Here is a 22,482-nt window from a genome sequence, read left to right as displayed (position 1 = left end):
CAGGGCTACTGCAAAGCATTTGAAAAGCAGATATATCTTTATCAATCATGATGGTAAAACTTGATAAATTGCTCGGTTTAGAGGGTCATGGACTAGCTTGCAAGACAATAAAATAATAAAGGATTTTTTTCATTAAAAATGCTTCTGAAGAAATAAAGTAACTAAATATGTACATACTCGGGCAAATGCTTATTTGAGACTAATTACTTGAGAATAATTCCTTTGCCTTTGGCAGATGTGCTTTTCCTCACTTTTGTATATTAAGACTCCTTCAAAAGAATGAGTTCCACTTCCTTTTGCTCTCCAGAACAGGTTCCTTCTCAAAAGGGAACAGAATGGAAAATTGTTGTTTCTGAGAAGCAAGCTTTCAGTTCCATGACTCCAAAACACCACAAAGACCCATCTCCTACAGGCAACTAACACTGGATGAGAGAAAACACAATAAAATTTCAAAGCAATTTTGAAAAACAGTCTTAATATATTGTAAAGCACATAACTGTTTAAAAAAATGCAATTAATGATATAATAATTCAGTGTAGTGTTAAGTTATAACTGTAACATAAGTGTATTCCTGCAGTGCCAACTACTTTGCATTTTGCGTATTTCAATTCAATCAAATTTTGAAAATAATATTTGAAAAAACTTCACAGTGACTTAAATATGTAATCCCTAAACTTTCAGATTTGGTTAATTAGGTGCATTACCATTTTATCTCATTTATTTAAAAAGGGTGAGGGTTTATTACATCAGCAGCATTTAGCAACTTTTCACAGCATTTTTAATAAGTAATACATATCACCACATTATTAGAATATCTGCATTTCACATATGACAACCATTAGGAAAATTAATTTGAGGATCCAGATTCTTCAGTTACTTGAATTAGACTAATGCTGAATTTCGGCCTACCTTGCAATTATCAATAGCTATATTCAGAAACTGAAGATGCAATAATCTGAGATCAAATTCACTCTCACAATAGGGCAGGGGCCCTTACAAACATAGCTGGACATCGCTGATAACGATCCAGACAGATTTCTGTGATGTGCCTCCTCTGGAGAGGAAGAGTTGATTTTCTGGGCTCTCATCTTGGCATATGGCTCTGACCCATGAGCAGGAACAGATTTCCACAGGAGAGCTTATGGGTGTTTGACCAGCAGACTACCGATTCCTTTCCCAGGAACCCTTGCCCTTCCTGCAGGAACAGTTCAGTCGCTCATGACATATCTCCTGAGCTACTGCAGCTGACAGCTTGGTAAATTAAAATAAACCAGCACCTATTTTCTCTTAGTATTTTGGCCTGCAGGCTGCAGCAATTTAGCAGCTGTTACAGAATAAGCTGACCCATCTTGAGATCACAGGGGAGAACTGCTGAGGCCACACAAAAGTTAGGTTTTTTTGATCAGTCACCCTCAGTGTAGTCTTGATTTGCACACAAAGTATTCAAATAACTTGAACAATGAATAATTACAATACTAAGTATTTATGTCAACAAGTTTCCTTCTTTGTTTAATAATAATCTACTGTAGACTATGGAATCAATCTACAGTCAGGCAGAATTTTTTACACTTAAGATGCACGAAAGGCAGAAAATGCCTGCTTATCTCAGAGTCCAAGTGAGCTCTGGAAAGCTGCCTTGAAAAAAAAAAAGCCACAAAAAAAACCCCCACCTTTATTGTATTTATAAACTAAGAATACGATAACTGTTATTTCAGGGTTTACTTTTAAAAGACAAACTAACTAGCTTAATTTATCCTGCAGCATATTTGTACCACTGAAAGAAAGACGGACTTGTGTTCCTTGGGTTTACAAATATATCTCAATGCATTAAAGCTACCACTGACAGAACAAGAGTAAATAATTTTCTTGAATTAATTCATTTATTTGACAGACTGTAATGTCATGAAGAAACTCAGTATAATTGGGTGTAGTAATTTCACTTTACTAGGATATCTAAACTTAACTCTTCTTACATACACTAGTATATAATATAAAGGATATCTTTTATCAGCAAAAACTATTAAATTCTAAAAGGTCTGCATCTCACTTCTAAAGATGTCTTAGTAAATCAGAGTGGTCTGCTCATCAGAAACATTAAATATACAAAACTGTGTTCATAGAAGCAAACAGGTTTAAGTACTTTGATTCCGAGAGCAAATCTATAGTGATTTGGCAAAAAGACATGCAAAAATTCCTGAAATGTAATTCAGTTAGTCCCAGTACTGTGGCATGTGTGAGGTTGGGGGAAGAGTCTAAGGTAGATACTGTGAATAGGTAGGAAAAGTATGCAGAATCTAGCTGTTATGCATACAGAGCCCTTCCTTCCCCAAAGGTTCAAAACATCTCAGAACACATGCACAGCATTTGAAGTCAGTACAAAACCACCAACTTTCAGTGCTTTGCTTTGGTACAACACAACACAAAACTAAATGGAGCTGCTGCATACGCGTTTGTTCTTTAACAAATTTACAGTATACAAGAGGCATACTTTTCCTTTAAGGTCCTGTGACAGTTTGAACAGAACCCCAGCAATATTCTGGTAAATATTCTCCTACAGTCTTTCAAGATGATAACAGGCTAAATCCATCTAAATACTATTTTTCACCAAGGATAATTAAACAGTGAAACTCAACATATATCAATGATGTCAAATTTTAGAAACTTATTTTTTTAAGAAAGAGTAGACATATATACCAATAATAAGAATACCTACAGGCCAGCTCTAATGGGTCAGGGTGCAAGTCAACTACTGATGGAGTAGTACCAAGATAAGACTTCCGTATTGGGAGTTCACTGCATTATTCCATATCTTCCTTTGAACAGAATAGCACATAATGCTAGTCACTGCAAAGGCCAAGTCTGTTGATGTGATTGGTAACACAATCCTACATGTTCCTTTGAAACCATGCTCAGGGTCGTAAAAAACCCCACTACTGTACCTCCTTACGAACCTATCAAATTACCACTCCTTATCCCTTTGCATTCTTAAAAAAAAAGAAAACTACGTACATTCCTGTATTAAATTTCTATTCTGATAAACCACTATTATCTCCATCATACACATAAAAGCATACTCATTTACTATATGGCTGCAATGTAAGTTAGCAGCACAGTCAAATTCAGACATACGTGCACTTGGATTGAGCACAAGTTATTGAAAGAGAAAGGAATGGTTTTAAGGCAACAAACCTGTGAAAATATCTAATAAATGTGCAAGGAAGTTATACTAATATATTTAAAATTTCTGAGTAAGCACTATGTTTCCAGGAATAATATACTGTAAAACCTGCACAGAGTTCTTAGCTAACAGCAAGAATTTCAGTGTCCTTGTTTACGGGGGTGGGGGGAAAAGTACACTTTCAACAGGAAGTATTCTGGAGATGCGCAAGAAACCCCTCTAACTTGGCATTTCAGATTTCCAGGGCAATTAACTCCCCACTGTATCACATCACTTAACATTAATTAATTGCTAAAGATGTAGTTATGTAACTTATTGAGCTACTAAAGATAAAACAGCTCCCAAACTCCCAAGACTTGACTGGCATGTCAAATTAATCAGTGAAGCACAGGGATTTACCCTCTCTTCTAAGATTGCCAAATCAAGCATTCTCCTTCCAGTGTCAACTAATGGGAACAAGTCAAGTAAATGTCAGTCAACTACTAGAGTGCCATCAGCTCATCGTTTCATGGACAGCCTCATGGAGTGAAAGCTTCTGAGAAAGTCCCATTGTCACTCTGTGTACAGAAAGGTTGGAGGGTTCACAGCATGGCACCCTTGCAACCAGGTCCCCTAAATGTGCTCACTGATACTTAGAATCATAGAATCATAGAACGGTTAGGGTTGGAAGGGATCTTCAAAGGTCATCTAGTCCAACCCCCCTGCAAGGAGCAGGGACATCCCTGACTAGGTCAGGTTGCTCAGAGCCTCATCCAGCCTGGCCTTGAACGTTTCCAGGGATGGGGCATCCACCACCTTTCTGGGCGACCTGTTCCAGTGTTCCATAACTTGCATTGTAAAAAATTTTTTCCTAATTTCCAATGTAAATCTACCCCCCTCTATTTTAAAACTAGTACCCCTCGTCCTATTGCAACAGGCCCTACTAAACGGCCTTTCCCCATCTTTCTTGTAGGCCCCCTTGAGGTACAGGACGGCTGCTATCAGGTCTCCCCAGAGCCTCCTCTTCCCCAGGCTGAACAGCCCCAGCTCTCTCAGCCTGTCCTCATAGGAGAGGTGCTCCAGCCCTTTGATCATCTTCGTGGCCCTCCTCTGGACCTTCTCCAACTTCCAGTTGTTTATTTCTCCAAGATAAATCCCAGACTGCACCAATTATTGTGTTATCTGGAAACATCTTTATTCTCAGGATAAGCATAAATTAGGGAAAGTACCAATTAATCTCACTCTCATATGCACCATGCTTTACAATAGAGGTGGCATTGGCTCAGGGGAAAACAAAACCAAATAACAATGACATTTGAATCCACTCACTCAGCTGGACATCAGCTTAGGGACATAGCCCAAATTCCTTCACTGCTTTTGAAAAAAAAAAAAAAGTCAATTTTTTACAGCTCCAAAACATGGTGCTAACATAACTAAACAGGCATAGAAGCTGAGTCAAGCAACAGGCGGCTGAATTGTGCTCTCAGGAAGAACCAACTGCTACCATTTATGTAATGCCTTCTGACTCCATGTGGGTGACTGATGTTTGATGACTCTGGAATATGGAAACAGTTTTTAATCATTTAAATAAATTACAATTTTGGATGGATGAATAGAGGCTGCATATGCACTCTAAAGCTCACTCAAATACACTGAGAAGGAGAGAGTGTCAAGGTTTTGTCTGAATGGATTTAGGGTAAATGAAATTGTACAACTCTTTTTACTGTTTTTCTCAAGTGATTTTGGATGTGACATATTTCAGAGATATTCTTCCCACAGTCCTATTGATGTTGCTGGCGAGGGACAAGACCTGAAGAATTAAGTGGATGAGGTTCTGGTGCATCAAACAGGCAAGCCCATGTGACCAGCAGCCAGCCGCTCAATTCCATGCCAAAGTGATGCACATAAGAATATTTGTCTTGCAATGCTTAACAGTTAACATCTGTCTCACAACAAAATCTGTTGTAGACCAACGATAGTGTAACTGAAACGGCCTCATTTTCAAGAGGACCTGGCATTGCAGAATCTGAAAAAAATGCCACAGGCTCTTTGAAGCTTCATTTTCTGACCATCCTGGAATTTATTGAAAGTGTATTCCCAGGCCTATGAAAATATACTGAGAGTTGTACACAGTTATTCCCAGTATACAACCAGTACCAATGTGCAGAAAAAAGCTTCACTATCAGTAACCTTGAAAAGTTAGGTCCTCCAGCACGCTGCTGCATCGTTTTCTCTCAACATCTGACCCAGAAGCATAGAAACAATGTATGGCCTTCCTTTACAAGTATAAACAAGCTTGAGAAGTACCCAGCTTTGTAACCTGGGGGAAATTTGCTTAGCATTTTGCAGAGTTTGCCATAATGATGAAGTGGTTTTGTTGCTTTTTTGAACTATTCCAGGTAGCTCTGAATAAGGCTTTGAAATACATCTTAAGCACAGCAAAGTAACAGGTCTAGCAAGGTTCTCTAAGGCTATAAAAAAAATCTAGGCAGCTCTCAAATATCATAGAATTTCTCCGATATGTGTACCAATCAGCTTAGACATTACACCAGTTTCCCAAGCTGCATGTTGTAACACTGTAGAGGAAAGGCTGCCTGTTCTGTTAGAAGCATGGACACATCACAGAGGCTTGACAGAGCCTAATTTGGAAAGAGACATAAATGAGAGTGCCCTTAGGAGAATAAATAACTTAGGAAACTGATGTCACTGGCATGTAACACTGTCCACCAGGACACTACCAACGGGACACAGTCTTTGCAATCGTGGGAATAGTCATTGTTGTACAATACAAACTTAAACAACCATTTTTGTCAGCACTGAGGTATGTTTTGTTATTCCTTTGCCAAGTGCAAGTGTCAGTCATTAGGACCAACCACAGCACTGGGGATAGATGCTTAAGAGATTCAGATCGCTGGCTAATAGCATATAAACTTTAGCGAGGTATAAATAAGAAAAAATCATCTCTAAGTCTTAGCTTTTTCTCTCTTTTATCTTCTTTCCATTGAATAGGTTAGAGAAGCAGGTAGGTGCATTTGCAGGACAGGTCACCAGCATTGTGGCTGACAGGAGACCACGCTGGCAGAATGCTACACCAGCATGGCATGGCAGAAACATCTGGAAATTGGCATAGGAAACACATGGCTTAGGATTGTTTTCTGGCAGAGAAGGTGAGGCTATACCCCTAAGTTTATTAAACCATACCAGACAGAAAATGGTTTAGAGAGCTTTTTCATACTTTTCTTGAAAGCTGGACTGCACTATTGAAAATATTGGAAACACATGTTTGCAGGGGCCACCAAGCCCATCTGAGTAGGGGATATAATGAAGTTCCTTAAGGAACACCGAGCATAAGGCCTAAACTAACTCTGAGGAATATAAGATTCTGATCCAAATGGTTCAGAAAGTGCAGAGCCTACCTCTCTTTGCAAAAAAAAAAAAAAAAAAAAAAAAAGACCTATTTCCTTTTGGTCAACAGAAAAATCCAGAGCTTATCGTTCTCTGCTTCACTAAATAGGAGGAAAAAGTTATTTAGGGGACTTGCTTGCACTTTCTGGGAGCACTACTTCAGAAACAGCTTTTGGAGAAAGGTATTTGTGGCATAAGTGAATTTAAGCACACAATAAGCACCTACAACATTTCTAGTTGATGACATTTGTGGATTCCACAAAACAATGATAGGTCCTGCAAACTTGCATGAACACCAAAAGTAGGGTGACCTCCCTGATAACTTTTCCATTACCTCTCTCCCAGTTATGCATACTCAATAGATTTTGAGGCCCACTCCCAAGCCAAACCTTTCTTTCCGCTATGGCTCAATCTAATCACTTGTATAGAAGTAATCCAGAAATTTGCACAAGTGAGGAACAGATTAAGTTCATTACAGTTATATGCCCATTTATATAGAATGACAGGAAAGTGAGGCGGAAATCACTGAAGGACTGAACACTGAAGAACTAATGTGTGATGAATTTGTAGATTACGTACAATATGCAATGTTTAGCCAAGGATACTACTTTGCAAATAGGTACAAATCTAATTTAAAAAGCATGAAACCAGTTGCAATGAGCTAGTTATATGTTTACAAGATGATGGCTTATATTCTTTTAAAAATGCAGTCCTGCCTCCAAGTATTTTTCATAGATAAATCTGTAAATTTACAGACTATTTTTGGATAAAGAATAACAACACCCAGTAGACACATACATTTACATAAAGCCAAGGTTTGGCTAATTACTCACATAACAAATAGTAAAAATTTAAAAGACTTCTAAGCCTGCAGCAAATATTGCTTTTTACAAACAAGCTTGAATCTGTTCATTCTTCAAAATTCAATTCTCAAACTTGTCAGTTTATTAAAATGCTAAAAAGCATAATCACTTTAGATTAACCGATAAAGTTAATAATCACTGAAGATAAAAATTAGGATGAAGTTACAAGCCCTCAAAATACAGACTGATACTGGGAAAGTGTCATACTTCCCTGACATACAGAAGACAGTGGGACACAAATGCTCAACATAATTTAGCATCATATTATTCTCTCTTAGTGTTATCCATCATTTAAAAGTTATTCCAATCAACACATTAAGAGTAAAAAAACCATATACTCTAGTTTAAACCCAAGCTCCTTTGAAGTACTTAACAACAGTCGGTACCTGTAACTTATGTTTTTCCCTCATCTGCCAGTTCTACAAATTCAACTTGAAATGTGCCAAGCTACATTCTTGCAAGTTCACAAGGCATCACTAGTGATAAATTTGTGTAATGAGAATTTCAGAATTCTTCCGAGGATGAATAAACTATAAAATGTAGAGCTCTCTAACTACTTAGATCCACAGCAATAGCAGAACTCTTAGAATGAAAATAAACTATTAAGAAATTGAGCATAAACCAAGAGCACCCATTCTGAGGATGAAGAATACAGCATTCTTTATATGCACTTCCAGAAAAACAAGAACAAAAATGTGCTGTTTGTTGCCAAGGTTGTGTTGTTCAAAATCCAAGTTATAAAATTCTATCCAGTTAGACTTGAAATCCAGCACTTGAGTTAGAAAGATAAATCTTCAAAGACTATTTCTTGCAGTTTAACCTCAGCACTCCAAAGTCAAAATAAACACTGACAAAAATCATGCAAATATGGCCTGGTCAGCAATACTTGCTCTGTCTGCAAGCTACCTCTTTTAGACACTTTCGAGTCACAAGTCCTACTAAAAGATTCAGGCTTTTTTTTTCTTTCCAGATCAATGTCTGTTGCTAGACAGGCACAGTCTTAATTAAAATTACAGAAGGAAGCTGAGTAGTAGTAAAATACTGTCTTCACAAATCTGATTTTAGTTTGTTGGCAGAACTCTAAAACAATACATTATTTATGAACTGCATGCAGTTACATGTATCCATATTTTATAGATTTAATATAATGAATCCAATCATTTGGCAGGGTTGCAAGAGCTCAGATTAAAGCAAGATGTCACATATCATATTAGATTTAATGCCAAAATTTAATGAGACAAGTAAAGGTCAGAGCAGCACACTGCAGTTTCAATTTGATGCCCCCACTCTCCTCTCTATTCTTAAGCATGCATCATAACTTCAAATTTCAGTTTTGCTTTGTGTTTAAAGTTAGTATAAAAGGACAATTTCAATGCCAAGATCACTAAAGCAAACAGTAAAGTTAAAGTTTAGTTTCCATTCCAGAAGCTAAATGATTGAAATTCAGTTCATCATTTCTAGTCCTCATTTTCCAAAGTACTATCAAAGTGATTTTCAGTGAATGATGCCTTATTAATTAAAGTTGGATCCATAAAAGTTATTAACACTCCCCACTGGTAGGTTAAGAAAAAAAAATAATCCCAATAACTGTGCCTAATAGTAACACAGCACCTCTAGAAGTGCATTACCTGAATTTTTACTGATACTCTGGATTCCAACTGTTTTCTGTTTCGTACTGCACTGAAGAAAACTGTTTATCATTATTCCTCTTCCCCTCTCCCCATTCTTTATGGTTTGTCTCTATTTTTCCACTCTGTACTAAAGTCTTAAACAAAAATATGTTTATTTCAGTAAGAATTTGCCTTAAGGCCTTAGAAGTATTCAGTCTGTTCTAGTTAGCCATCTTTCCTCTTCCAGGTGAAAAAAATCTATACCCATGAAAGATGAGAGTTAACAAGGAAAAGCAGACTGGTAAGGAAGAAACAAAGATGGGACGGTGAGGGATGCAGAATCAGAGCAACACTGGGATTTTCATACTCTTTTTCTCTTTCCGGATTACATACATCTTATCCGCTCAAAGAGTTTTGGTTTTTTCCCTCATATGCTTTTCTATCTCCACTTTCTTCACTTTTCAGTCGCTATTCCTTCTCCCAATATGAATTAGTATTTCCAAGACACAATTTGCTGTTAATTTAAACTCATTAAGGAATGACTAAACTGTAATCTCATTCATTTCATTTTTTTCCCATTTTTATGTCTGATACTGTCATTTCTGGAATACATCAATCACTCCCTCCCTCCTTTTCATAGCATGAGCTAGGTCAAGCCAAAACAATTTTGACTTCCTCACTCTTTTCAAGATCAGTATATGCTCAAACAACTTTAATATCCCAGAGAACTTGAACATAAACATCATATCTCACTGGCTGAAGTACTGCTTCTCATTACTTTTACATTGCTCTTGGTACTCCCTTTCACCATTTCAAGATATTTTAAAAAAAATTATTGTACTTACTAAAAAACCTTATATAATACACTTTTGAAAAGTAAGAGTGTGATATTTCAAGTTTTCTGTCCATTCATCATTTATCTTCCATCCTCTCATTTTTTAATCCAATAGGTTTCCATATTTCTTTTGCAATAGAATAATTTTTAATTTGCCCCTTTATTTCCATTTACAGTTTTCCCTCTAATGTATGTTTTGACTCTGCTTCTGCATTTCATTTCGCAAAAATCTGTCTTCTCCATTGTACACTAGAAATATTTCTTAATAAATAAATAAATAAAATCTTTCTGTTGTCCCCAGTACATCCAGACCTTTTTCTTTTCCTGACCTTGTCAATTTACTCTGTACATGTAATGCCCACTTTGAGCAGTCAACATTCAAGTTTTTGATTCTCACAATGCTCTCCAACCATTGCTCACTCCTGCAGCATGCCACACACTCTACTTCTGCTCTGCAAGACAATATTGAAAGAATACCAAGATTCCCTTTAGTACCTTAACTGCCAAATTCTTCCTTCAAGGCTGTACTTTAGAACTTTCCTTTCTGTTAAAATGCTAAAAAAAAAAAAAAACACCCCTAATCTAATGCTACTCTTCACAGCTTGACTGAAATTCTGGTTAATTCTTTATAAACCTCCGAAATCTTCATCTTCATCATAGTTGATGCTGCTTTAAGTTCTAGTTCCAAACTCTCTGATTTAAGCTTCATTTTCTTCCCAGTTTTCTTCATCATTCAGAGCTTCTTCCTGTTACCTCTTTCTGGGATTACTATCTCAAATGTCTCACACATGATAAACAGTATTTTAAGGACTTCTTTTTTTTTTTTTTATTTTTCTTTTTAAAAAAAAAAAGAAGTTGGCTTATCCTTTTCAGGAACAGAGATGCAATCTTTCTTGGTAGATCTCACTATCTTTACAGATATGAAAGAAATAACCAAAATAAATACGCTTGTATAGCTGAAGTGATGATCACTATATACCATGTAAGCAAGCATCCGACAGTTTCATTTTTCATTTTTAGGGTCAAAATGCTTTTCTGACCCTTAAAGAAGCAGACTATTATACACAAACAATTCAATGACTGAGTTGCTCCTTAAAATCTTCCTTTTTTTTTATTCCAATCATTTTTCTAATTGCTCCCCAATTTTCCTACTACATTGCTTAATAGTACACTCTTCTCACTCAGAAATGAACTTCTAAAAGAGCAGCTGGCAGACTTCAGAGGTCATTTGTTGATTTCCAGCCTTTCTACTCAGATAGCTGTATTCCATTACAGTCAGTCTTCCAAGGATGCTTTTCTTTACTATGCCTTTATTTCTCACCAGCTTTTAAACAGTGGAAACAAATTTTTTAAATTTATATCTGTCAGTTTTTAGCCTACTTCTCAAGCTTTTCCCAAAAAGTAGCCCAAGTTGAGAAATTAACAAAAGCTGTATTCTTAAGATTTCTTCCCCACACATCTTCTCACAGAGAATCCATATTCACTTAGAGTGTGCTGCCTCAGACCTCTGAACTTACTTCAGTCCTCTACTTCTTAACCACCAGTCAGGCTTCCTGAATCAGTCTTTGCTTTCTCCCACTGCTTTTCAATAAATAAATACATATTTAAGTTATTCAGTTCTAAGATCACTCACACACTTATTCTCTCCAGTATGTCAATGAATATTGCTGCAAAAATCTTCCAGAATGTCTAGTTTAAATTTTATGTTACATTTCAAGTATTTTTTCTATCCTCACTTTTTTTCCTTCAGCTAAATCTTACAGAATAACAGCTTCTTTCAAGATTTCCAGAATTCTCTTTACTCTCTCTGTCACCCTCCCATCCCTCTTTTTAAAGCCTCTTAGTGATGTTATGTTATTCATGCACAACTGTTTGAAATTTCAATCTTACTTGAAACAAAAACTAGGAGATGACAACCCTTCTGGAGACAAATACAATTCCAGATGGCAACTGGAGCTGAATGAGGCTCCCAACTCAGAGCCAAGGTAAATGGAAAAGTTCACTGACAAAACCCAATCAGTATAAGAAAGAAGCATTAACATAGAAACCCCTACATTCCATGGATTTAAATTTCATCTTTTTTATTGATTCTATGTAGTTTCTGTGTACTTCATAGTATAATTATCAAACACCACCTCTACTGATAGATTAAGAGGCAGTTCGGTATGAGACATAGTTTACTAATAAATTAGTTGATGTCAAAGAGGTCACTTCAAGGAGAGATGGAAATAAAATGCTGGCCTCTTTGAACACTTCAAAGTTTAGAAAATCTGAGGCTACCATATGCATTTGCTTCTAAACCTCCACAATCTAGATGTAGGAATGGAAGCAGAATTTCATGCCTCTGAACTAAAACACTTGCAGAACTCCCTCCAAAAAGTTGACCTTTAATCAGCTGTCATGCAAGAGACACCACCTCTACACCATCTCCATAGGTCAAGCAATAGTCATACTGATAGAGCATGAATCCAATAACTTGAGCTTTCCTGATGAAGAAATTTTTTTTTAAAGTATCAGAAGAAAAAAAAGTGGCTTGACCACATGGTAAAGAAAACCAAACAAAAAAACTCTGAAAGCTGTCTGTATTTAAAAACCATAACCATTTCAGAATTATAATGCTATATACAATAAAATACATGAAACTTGGATTTCTCTCTGTTGTGAAATATTTTAATCACAAGTATTTTCAAGATATTTGGGGTTTCAGAAAATGAAAGCCCTAGTAAAGAAGCAGCAACTATTTTGTACAAAGGAGTACCTATTATTGCTATAATGAATTTTTCCTTTTTATTGGCGGGGGCAACCTTTGTTAAATTATAGCTTAATTTCTTTCAAATATGCATTTAATGCTATTTGGCAGTAAGTTTTAATTATATAGGAAGTCTGGAAGTTAATAAGCCAGGATAATTAACAAAAGGATTAGAAGTACTATATATATATATATATTTTTTTTTTAATAGGACTTGTACAGCTATCATAATTTAAAAATATACACACAGGTATACACTTAAGAGTATTGTGACAAAAGACATACTTTAGTTATAAAAAAGCTAATATACCTGAAACCCAATTCATCATTACTGTTATTCATCATACTCATAGGCAGAAAAATTACCTTTGCATTAAAAGAAAAAAGTTTTACATTTCAATCTTTTAAGACAAATTTTCAAGTTCTTACTTGAAAGGATAAATGTGATCACAGAACAATGCAGGCTGGAAGTGACCTGTGCAGGTCTGTATTCCAACCCATCACCCAAAGCAGGGCCAGCTTTAAATTTAGATTCAGTTGCCCAAGGACTCATCCCGGTAAGTTACAAAAATCTCCAAGCACAGAGATTCAACAGCTTCTCCATTAAACCATTCTTATTGTGATTTTTTTTTCCTCATCGGAAGATTCCAAACTGCAGCTAGGGACCTTGTCCTTGCCTCTTATCCTTCCACCGTACACCTTTGACAAAAGCCTGGCTCAGTCTTCCTTAAAACCCTCTGTTACACTTGGTACACTGTAGTTGTAACTATAACCTTAACAGAAAATGTGTAAAAATAATACAGATCACACCTTTAAAACAAATCATGCCAAAAAATATAAGTAGTCTGAGCAATACATATACAAAATACAATAGTCTGAGCAGCAGAATCACATGCACCCCACTCAGTAGTGCTCATGATGAACACAAACAAGATAGACAACATAGAGCATCAAGTTAATTCAAACTGAACACTTCAAATTATCAGTAATTCTTTTACAGGAAGACAAACCTGAGCCACTTTAACGGAATTTTGAGTTGAACCACCAGCATGATATTCTACTTTGAACTTTTTCACAAGTTCTTCAAATCTGTTAAAAAAGAAAAAGGTGGAGAAGAAAAAAGTTAAACTCTACAACTATTTTCTTTTTTTTTTTTTTTTAAAGAAGACATGAAGATTAGAAGTAGAGGACATCGTGTTATTTGAAAACAAGATATTCAGATACATTAGCTGTTACACATGGTGTAAGCTAGAAACTTCTATTCAGATTTTGTCCAAATTACACAGCAAAAGTGTAACATCAACTTGAGTGCTTCACCTTAAAGTTGCAAGTGGACTAAACTGAAAAAAAAAACCCCATTATCTGAAGCATAAGCTTAACTGCAATTAACTGTTAGATTGATAATATATTCTTGAAGTCAAGTTATATAAACAAAGACATTCAGTTGCTTATTCCACCTCATTAAAGCTAGAAACAGAATGTAAAATTAACCGAGAAGATTGAGGAGATCTAGTGTCTATTTCAAAATTAACTTGACCCAAACAACAGTGCTATGTTTTAAGTTTTCATACGAAATAGTACATTTGACAGATGAAGCACTTCTGTGAACTAATCTACTAGTATGTGAGAAAATTTGATAACAGAAAAGCCGAGTGTCTCCAGATGAGCTTTGAAATCCTTCAAGTTATACTACTATGAAAACACAGCATTGTCTGGTAACATTCATTAGTACATTATTAGGTTTCAACATTAAAACAAATATTTAAAATTTTAATAGAAATATCTACCCTCATATTTCAGATGAGGGGTTAAGATCCAGATAGAGTTCTAAGACAATCTTCCTTGCCCAGGACATGTTTTGCACCTCTGATGGCAGTACACCGCAGTTTAAGAACCAGCCATCTCTCTAGTCACAGGCCATAGAAAAGGGAAGCAAAGTGTCACAGAAAAGGAAACCAGAACAAGCGAGTTGTGGACACTGCAGGGAGGTTGTGCACAGACCCTGCATCATGCCTTCTGTTCTAACCACACTTCAAAATGAGTGGATTAAACAGCAGGATCAACAACCTCAGAAGACATTAGACTTTGAAGGAAGTACTCCTGCAAGCAGTTAAAATGTTTACTGTAAAACTGGTTTGCACATTTGTGGTTTAAAATGACCCTAAGATCAACTCTAATTAATGACATAGATTTGCCCGTAAAGTGTTTAACTTTAGATGTTTACCTTGAACACATGAAGCTTGCCCAGTGAGATATATTCCAACGTATTTTCTAGTATTCACCTTTACCATCTCTTTAAAACAGTGACGCATCTTTGTTTCAGACACAGTGAAAAATGAACATTATCTGCCAACCCTAGCTCTACTCTCCTCCCTCAAAATCTCAGTCTCCTTACGGTATGAGAACAATGGTTTTGGGGATAGATTTATCGAATGACGACTTGTTAGTTTACAAGGTTTTCATTTCCAATATCATGTTACTAATAAAAGCATTTTTATTTCTACACTACTTTCAATTTAAAATGTTTGAATAACAAGTTACTCACCCTAGCAAACTACCAATGGGCAGACAATTAGAAAGAACCAAGAACTAAATTACTACATGTGCATTTCACAGTCATCCACACTACTAATTATCCACCAATTCTATGTCAAGTAATTGAAACCTCAATGATAGCAAGTAGCCGACAGGAAAAAAAAATAAAAAACAACAGGTCTCCTAACAATTGCTTCTCAAGCAAAGACATACAAACTGTCATGAACTAATTTAATATTTTGGCAGTGTTTTTTCTTTAATTTAGTATATATTTTACCTTTTCATAGAATCATAGAATAGAATCATAGAATGGTTAGGGTTGGAAGGGACCTTCAAAGGTCATCTAGTCCAACCCCCCTGCAAGAAGCAGGGACATCCTCGACCAGATCAGGTTGCTCAGAGCCCCATCCAGCCTGGCCTTGAACGCTTCCAGAGATGGGGCATTCACCACCTCTCAGGGCAACCTGTTCCAGTGTTCTACAATCCTCATTGTAAAAAAATTTTTTCCTAATATCCAATCTAAATCTACCCCCCTCTATTTTAAAACTATTACTCCTTGTCCTATCGCAACAGGCCCTACTGAACAGCCTCTCCCCATCTTTCTTGTAGGCCCCCTTGAGGTACTGGAAGACCACTATCAGGTCTCCCCGGAGCCTCCTCTTCTCCAGGCTGAACAGCCCCAACTCTCTCAGCCTGTCCTCATAGGAGAGGTGCTCCAGCCCTCTGATCATCTTTGTGGCCCTCCTCTGGACCTTCTCCAACTGGTCCATGTCCTTCTTATGTTGGGGGCTCCAGAACTGGACACAGTACTCCAGGTGGGGTCTCACCAGGGCAGAGCAGAAGGGCAGAATCAGCTCCCTCAACCTGCTGGCCATGCTCCTCTTGATGAAGCCCAGGATGCGGTTGGCCTTCTGGGCCACAAGAGCACATTGCCAGCTCCTGTTGAGCTTCTCATCCACCATCACCCCCAAGTCCTTCTCCTCAGGGCTGCTCTCGATCCATTCCCCGCCCAGCCTGTATTTGTGCCTGGGATTGCCATGACCCAGGTGCAGGACCTTGCACTTGGCCTGGTTCAACTTCATGAGGGTGGCACGGGCCCACCTCTCCAGCCTGTCAAGGTCCCTCTGGATGGCATCCCTCCCTTCCACCATGTCAACTTCACCACACAACTTGGTGCCCTCAGCAAACTTGCTGAGGGTGCACTCTATCCCACTGTCCATGTCACTGACAAAGACGTTGAACAGGGCCGGGCCCAGCACGGACCCCTGAGGGACGCCACTCGTGACCGGTCTCCACTTGGACATCGAGCCGTTGACCACCACTCTCTGAGTGCAGCCATCCAGCCAGCTCCCTATGCACTGAGTGGTCCGTCCATCAAACGCATGCCTCTCTAGTTTAGAGAGAAGGATGTCATGTGGGACAGTGTCAAAGGCTTTGCACAAGTCCAGGTAGATGACATCTGTTGCTCGTCCCTTGTCCATTGATGCTGTCACCCCGTCACAGAAGGCCACCAGATTGGTCAGGCACAATCTGCCCTTGGTGAAGCCATGTTGGCTGTCACCAACCACCTCCTTGCCCTCCATGTGCCTTAGCATGGTTTCCAGGAGAATCTGCTCCATGACCTTGCCAGGCACAGAGGTGACGCTGACTGGCCTGTAGTTGCCCAGGTCCTCCTTATTCCCCTTTTTAAAAATTGGAGTTATGTTCCCTCTCTTCCAGTCATCGGGGACCTCACCAGACTGCCACGACTTCTCAAATACAATGGCTGGTGACTTGGCAACTTCATCCACCAGTTCCCTCAGGACCCGCGGATGGATCTCATCAGGTCCCATGGACTTGTGCACCTTCAGGTTCCTCAGATGTTCCTGAACTTGCTCTTCAAGTACACTGAGCAGTTCTTCATCCTCACAGTCCCTGCTTGTGCCTTCCACAGCTTGGGTGGTGGAGACAAGAGCCCTTATTGGTGAAGACTGAGGCAAAAAAGGCATTGAGTACCTCAGCCTTCTCCATGTCCCAGGTAACCAGGACACCAGTTTCCTTCCGGAGGGGGCCTACATTCTCCTTGGACTTTATCTTGTCCCCTACATACCTATAGAAGTTTTCTTGTTGCTTTCAGCCTCCTTTTAGTCCTCCCAGGCTACCTGTCTCTGCTTCCACCCTCTATAGGCTTTCCTCTTCACTTTCAGTTGGTCTGGGAGCTCCTTGCTCATCCACGCAGACCTCCTGGCCTTTTTGCCCAACTTATTCTTCGTCGGGATGCACCTCTGCTGAACTTGGAGGAGGTGCTCCTTGAATATAGACCAACTTTCCTGGGCCCCTCTTCCCTCCAGGGCCACCTCCCATGGCACTTGGCCCATCAGGTCCCTGAAGAGGCTGAAGTCTAGGGCTGCCATGTAGTTTCCTCGCTGCCCCGTGGATCTTGAACTCCATCGTGTCGTGGTCGCTGCAGCCAAGGCTGTCCTTCAGTTTCACATCCCCCACCAGTCCCTCCCTGTTGGTGAGCACAAGGTTGAGCATGGCACCCCTCCTTGTCCGCTCTCCTATTCCCTGCAGGAGGAAGTTATCGTCCATGCATTCCAGGAACCTCCTGGACTGCCTGTGCCCTGCCGTGTTGTCTCTCCAACAGATGTCAGGGTGGTTGAAGTGCCCCATGATGACCAGGGCTTGTGACCGTGAGGCTGCTCCTATCTGGCTATAGAGAGCCTTGTCTGCAATGTCCTCCTGGCCAGGCGGCCTGTAACAGACCCCCACGGTAACGTCCCCTATCCGTCCCCATCCTCTAATCTTGACCCATAAGCTCTCTGTCAGCTCCTCCTCCATCCCCAGGCATAGTTCCCCGCACTCCAGCCGCTTGCTGACGTAGAGAGTGACACCCCCTCCTCGTCTCCCTTCTGTCCTTTCTAAAAAGCCTATACCCCTCCAGTTGACATTCCAGTCGTAAGAGTCGTCCCACCACGTCTCTGTCATGCCACCAAGGTCGTAGCCCTGCTCGTGTGCACACATCTCCAGCTCTTCCTGTTTATTTCCCTCGCTGCATGTGTTGGTATAAAGACACTTCACCTGGGCCCCCGACAAAGCCGACTTGCTGGCTGGAGCAACAGGAGTTCTTTTGGACCACAGTTTAAGTTCATTTGCACATACCTGCAATCCTTCCTCAGCTTCTGGACTCTCGGTGCTGCCACTGGCGCCATGCTGACAGCAGTGGGCTGAACTGTGCTCCCCCTCCCCCAGCAACACTAGTTTAAAGCCCTCCGGACGAGTCTGGCAAGCCTTTGTCCAAGCACACTCTTCCCCTTCTCAGTTAGGTGCATGCCATCTGCCCCTAGCAGCCCGAGCTTCTCAAAGCATGCCCCGTGGTCTAGATACCCAAAGCCCTGGCTGTAGCACCCTGAGCCATGAGTTAACCTGCCAGATACGCCTGGCCCTTTCTGGCCCCTGCTCTTCGGCCAAGAGGATTGACGAGAAAACCACCTGCGCCCCAGAGTCTTTGACTGTTGAACCCAGGGCCCTGAAATCCCTTTTGATGTTTCTCAGGCTGCTGCCAGCTGTGTCACTAGCACCCACATGAAACACCAGTAGTGGATAACACCAGTCTGTGGGCCGTATGAGGCTAGGTATTCTCTCGGCGACATCCCTAAAATAAATTTGAATGTGTACTGCCCAAATCACATGGTTATTTCTGTATTCTTGTATATCTACAAGTATGCCAATTGATATTTTGATCCTTTTACCTAAAGACATCTACTGTTTGTATGTCTGTATTATTTAATAGCATATTAATCCTTATAGACTTAGCATACTGTAGTTGATCACTTAAGTTAGCAGCTCTAAATCTAGATAAATATGCATGTAAATACTTATCTTGTAGTTTGAATAAAATAAGTCATATCTTAATTTGGGGAAAAAATTGTAAACAGCCTTAAAATACTGTCTGTATGACGAAGATTTCAAGATGACTGCTATATAATCTAAGAATTAATCTAAAAAATTATTTTACTATTACTTAATAGACCAAGACAAAAAATGGTGACTGTCTTCCACTATTTCAGATTGAACATTAAAAGACCTAACTCCTTTTCTTCAAAATAGGACAGTAAACTCAACACCTCTAAAGGTCTGTTACATATACTAGAACAAGAGTTCATAGAAATGCAAGAAAAGTAATTTTTGCTGGTCATTCTCCGTGACACAAAAGGGCATTACAAATTGTGTTTTTTAATTCACTAGAGCCTGATAACCAAGTTGTATAAAGATCAGTCTCAAAATTAAGAATGCCAATAGCTTTTTATCTTAAGAAAATGAAGCGTTAGGTGGACATTTTTCAAAATGTCAGCAGATGGCACAGGCAGCGTTGAGAACACTGACTTTGTCACTGTTTGCTGTATGTCTGACCTGCAAAAAGAAGACTCTGTCATTCCAGCATGCCTCAGAAACATGGTATTTACTTTTATAAAACTATCCATTTTAAGGAAGGAAGTTCAACTGCAGAAACTGCTCTGCGGCCTAAGAATGCTAAACAGAGCTTCTACGTGTGCTTTAGGACTAAGCTGTTATCACACTTAGGATAATTCAAGAAAATTAGAACCTTATGAGCAAGACTGAATAATATTTTTGTTTGACATTCTGCAATTGTTGGTCTTTGAGTATTTCTTAAGGCTGTGCTGTATCTGAGAACTGTGACCCTTCTCCTGACCTAGCAACATACCATTACCTTAAGTAACAGAATATATCCCACAATCAGCACCATACAGAAGGGCTCCTATTTTTGGTACCATGAATTTGTTAACCATATTACAGCATATTTTAACAAAAATAAGTTTGCATTTGCAGTAGCATATGTTTTCAGCTTTGATACTACTGATCAACTCTAGCACTGACCAAAGAGGTTATGTTAAGGTTTTGCTCAATTATACTAAAGGCAACAGCACTTCTGTCAGTTGCTTTTCCCACCTCCTCCTTTTTTAAAAAAAGGATTGACTCCTAATTGAACTTGATACTAAAAGGTGAACCTTTTCAGTAACTTCACTTTTGACAGAATTAATTGCTATTTTTAGAAAGCATAAGAAGGTAATGGAAGAAGCTATTTTATAAAAGAATACAACCAAGAATGAGACAAAAATATGCTTTTTTAAAAAAAAAAAAAAACAACAACAACAAAAAAAAAAACCAAAAAAAAAACCCCAAAAAAAACCAAAATACATCTCCTTGCCTTACAGGAGGTGAAGACTTATTTTTAAAAGGCACAGGCTCCTCTTACATACACCATACCATTACTTCAAACTGGAGACAGCTGTTAGAATTTCCCCCTGCTAAGTATCACTGCTGACAATTTCACCACCCTGTTTGTCACTCAAACCATTCATTCTGAGCATTACTATCCATCTTCTCTGTGTCTCTTACCAAACTATGTTTAAACCTTACACTACTCCTTCTCATAACACCACTTAAAAAGCATTATTTCATGTACTATACAGATGAATGCACTCATTTTAATATCTAACCCCTTCAGATCGCTGCAAAGATGATCTGTGTCTGCAATCCCTCTGACCAGCTTGCCTCTCTTTGTACCCATCTTCCAGCCCCTTCTCAATCGTTTCAAGCAGAAGCCACTTCTCTGCATTTTTGAGACCCTGCAAAGCATTATGGCACTGAAGATACCATCCTTCATTTGGTACATGCAGATTTACAGCAGTTACAGGTCACAACACAGTTAAACATACCTTTTCTCTCACTAACCCATGATACCATCCAACGTCCAGTTACTAGAATTTTCCATGAATATTAGCAAATCTCCTTTAAATCTTCCTTAAGACTATCTTTCACCATAATGTCTAAAAAAAGTCATCAGCAAGGCTGTGTGATTTCCTGAGGCTATTCTCCAGCCTAATGACTGCAATCCTCTCCTGGATCAATATCCATCTCTCATAACTCACTTTATACACAAATCTGAGGCTTTCAGGAGCTGGGACTATCTTCTTGTTCTATGTTACACGGCAACAAATACAGTCATGTTTGGCTCACCATGGTTCAAAACCAAACTGATAAAAATAAACGTATAAAACATTCACTACAACTGAATGCAAGCAATACAAGGCAATGGAGCTACAATAAGGAAAATTAAAGCCATTCAAGTAATGCTGTTAAGTTTTTGGACACAAATTATATCAGACTACAAATAAACTTTTTGAAGAGTGAAATGGTCATAAAACACCAACATTTAACACTCATATAGAGAGAGCACCAGGAAAACACACTTCTAGAATCTACTGTCAGAATCTACTATCTGAAAGAAGTAGAGAAGAGTAATCCCTTGTTTTTCAGCATGGTGTGTTGCCCTGGATATCTTTTGATATATCTGCTTATTACTTAAGATGTACTCAATAGCATAAATCAGTAGGGAGCTAGACTTGAAAAAAATCCGCTGCCAAAAACAGCTAGAGAGGAGAGAAAAGTAATTTTTGCCCTTTTCGCTTTTGTATGCTAGATAATGATAGCCTGAATGTAACACAAAAATCTGCTTATTTTGTATACTACTACTACTACAGTATTTCCAGTGAATTGTACATTTAGGTTTGGTATTTTAAAAAAAGCTTCAAAAACATTAAGATGGAAAACTCTTAAATAATTCCTACAAGGTTGGAAGTTGCTCATAAGTTTGTAACTTCTTTTTCTTTGGAGGTAAGTTGAGGCTAGGGAGGCAGCCTTTGTTGATACCTCTAGAGAGGATTGTCATCTGGGATTTGGTATGTTTTCAAGCTATTGGATGAATTTTAATTAGATTTTAATTAAAAATCATAATTAATGGTGATTCTGACACCTTTCCCTGATTTTTCTTTTTTTTCAGTTGCAAGAAGTAGTCATATTAAAGCATGGCGATACCTTAAATGTTCAGCTGGGAACCAAGGAGAACCAGACTAAAATACTGACAGTTAGATGTTTGATCCTTTTAATTGCATTTTAAAAAATCTACTTAAATCTTCAAATTAAATAACCTGTGTCAGAATGTCTATGAAATCACTCCATAAATTAAAGAGGAAAAAAAAAGTGAGAGTGAGCATCATATTATAAAATTTGTTTACTAATACTAAAAGCTCAGTAAAGCAACAACAAAAGTACAAAATATTATTTCAGCTTTTAAAGAAAACCCTCAAGAAATAACCAACACAAACAACTAAATAATGCCAAACGTGCATCCTGATTGTTTTGCAGGGCATGGCAGAAGTAGTTATGCATACATCTGGACGAGCCTGTCGTCTGTCACATTCTCAGTTTCATCACAGCCTGGGCCAATGCCAGAACAACGCAGGCAGCCACGCTGCCAGGCAGAT

At 38.6% G+C, this 22,482-nt stretch overlaps 1 protein-coding gene across 6 annotated transcripts in view; it reads right to left on the bottom strand.

Moving 5' to 3' along the window:
* The window catches only part of ADK (adenosine kinase), a 305,394-nt gene that overhangs the window by 202,732 nt on the left and 80,180 nt on the right, over positions 1–22,482 (bottom strand). For all 6 annotated transcript variants that reach the window (XM_086752774.1, XM_086752773.1, XM_086752771.1 and 3 more), the window contains one exon: positions 13,630–13,708. In XM_086752774.1, coding sequence (XP_086608900.1) covers positions 13,630–13,708 — 79 coding nt within the window. The remainder of the gene's footprint in view (positions 1–13,629; positions 13,709–22,482) is intronic.

This window comes from Chlamydotis macqueenii, chromosome 7 (assembly GCF_036417535.1).
Source record: "Chlamydotis macqueenii isolate bChlMac1 chromosome 7, bChlMac1.mat, whole genome shotgun sequence".
NCBI classification, from domain to species: Eukaryota; Metazoa; Chordata; class Aves; order Otidiformes; family Otididae; genus Chlamydotis; species Chlamydotis macqueenii.
Note: the sequence above shows the minus strand (reverse complement) of the source record. Positions and strands in the feature narration are given on the sequence as shown.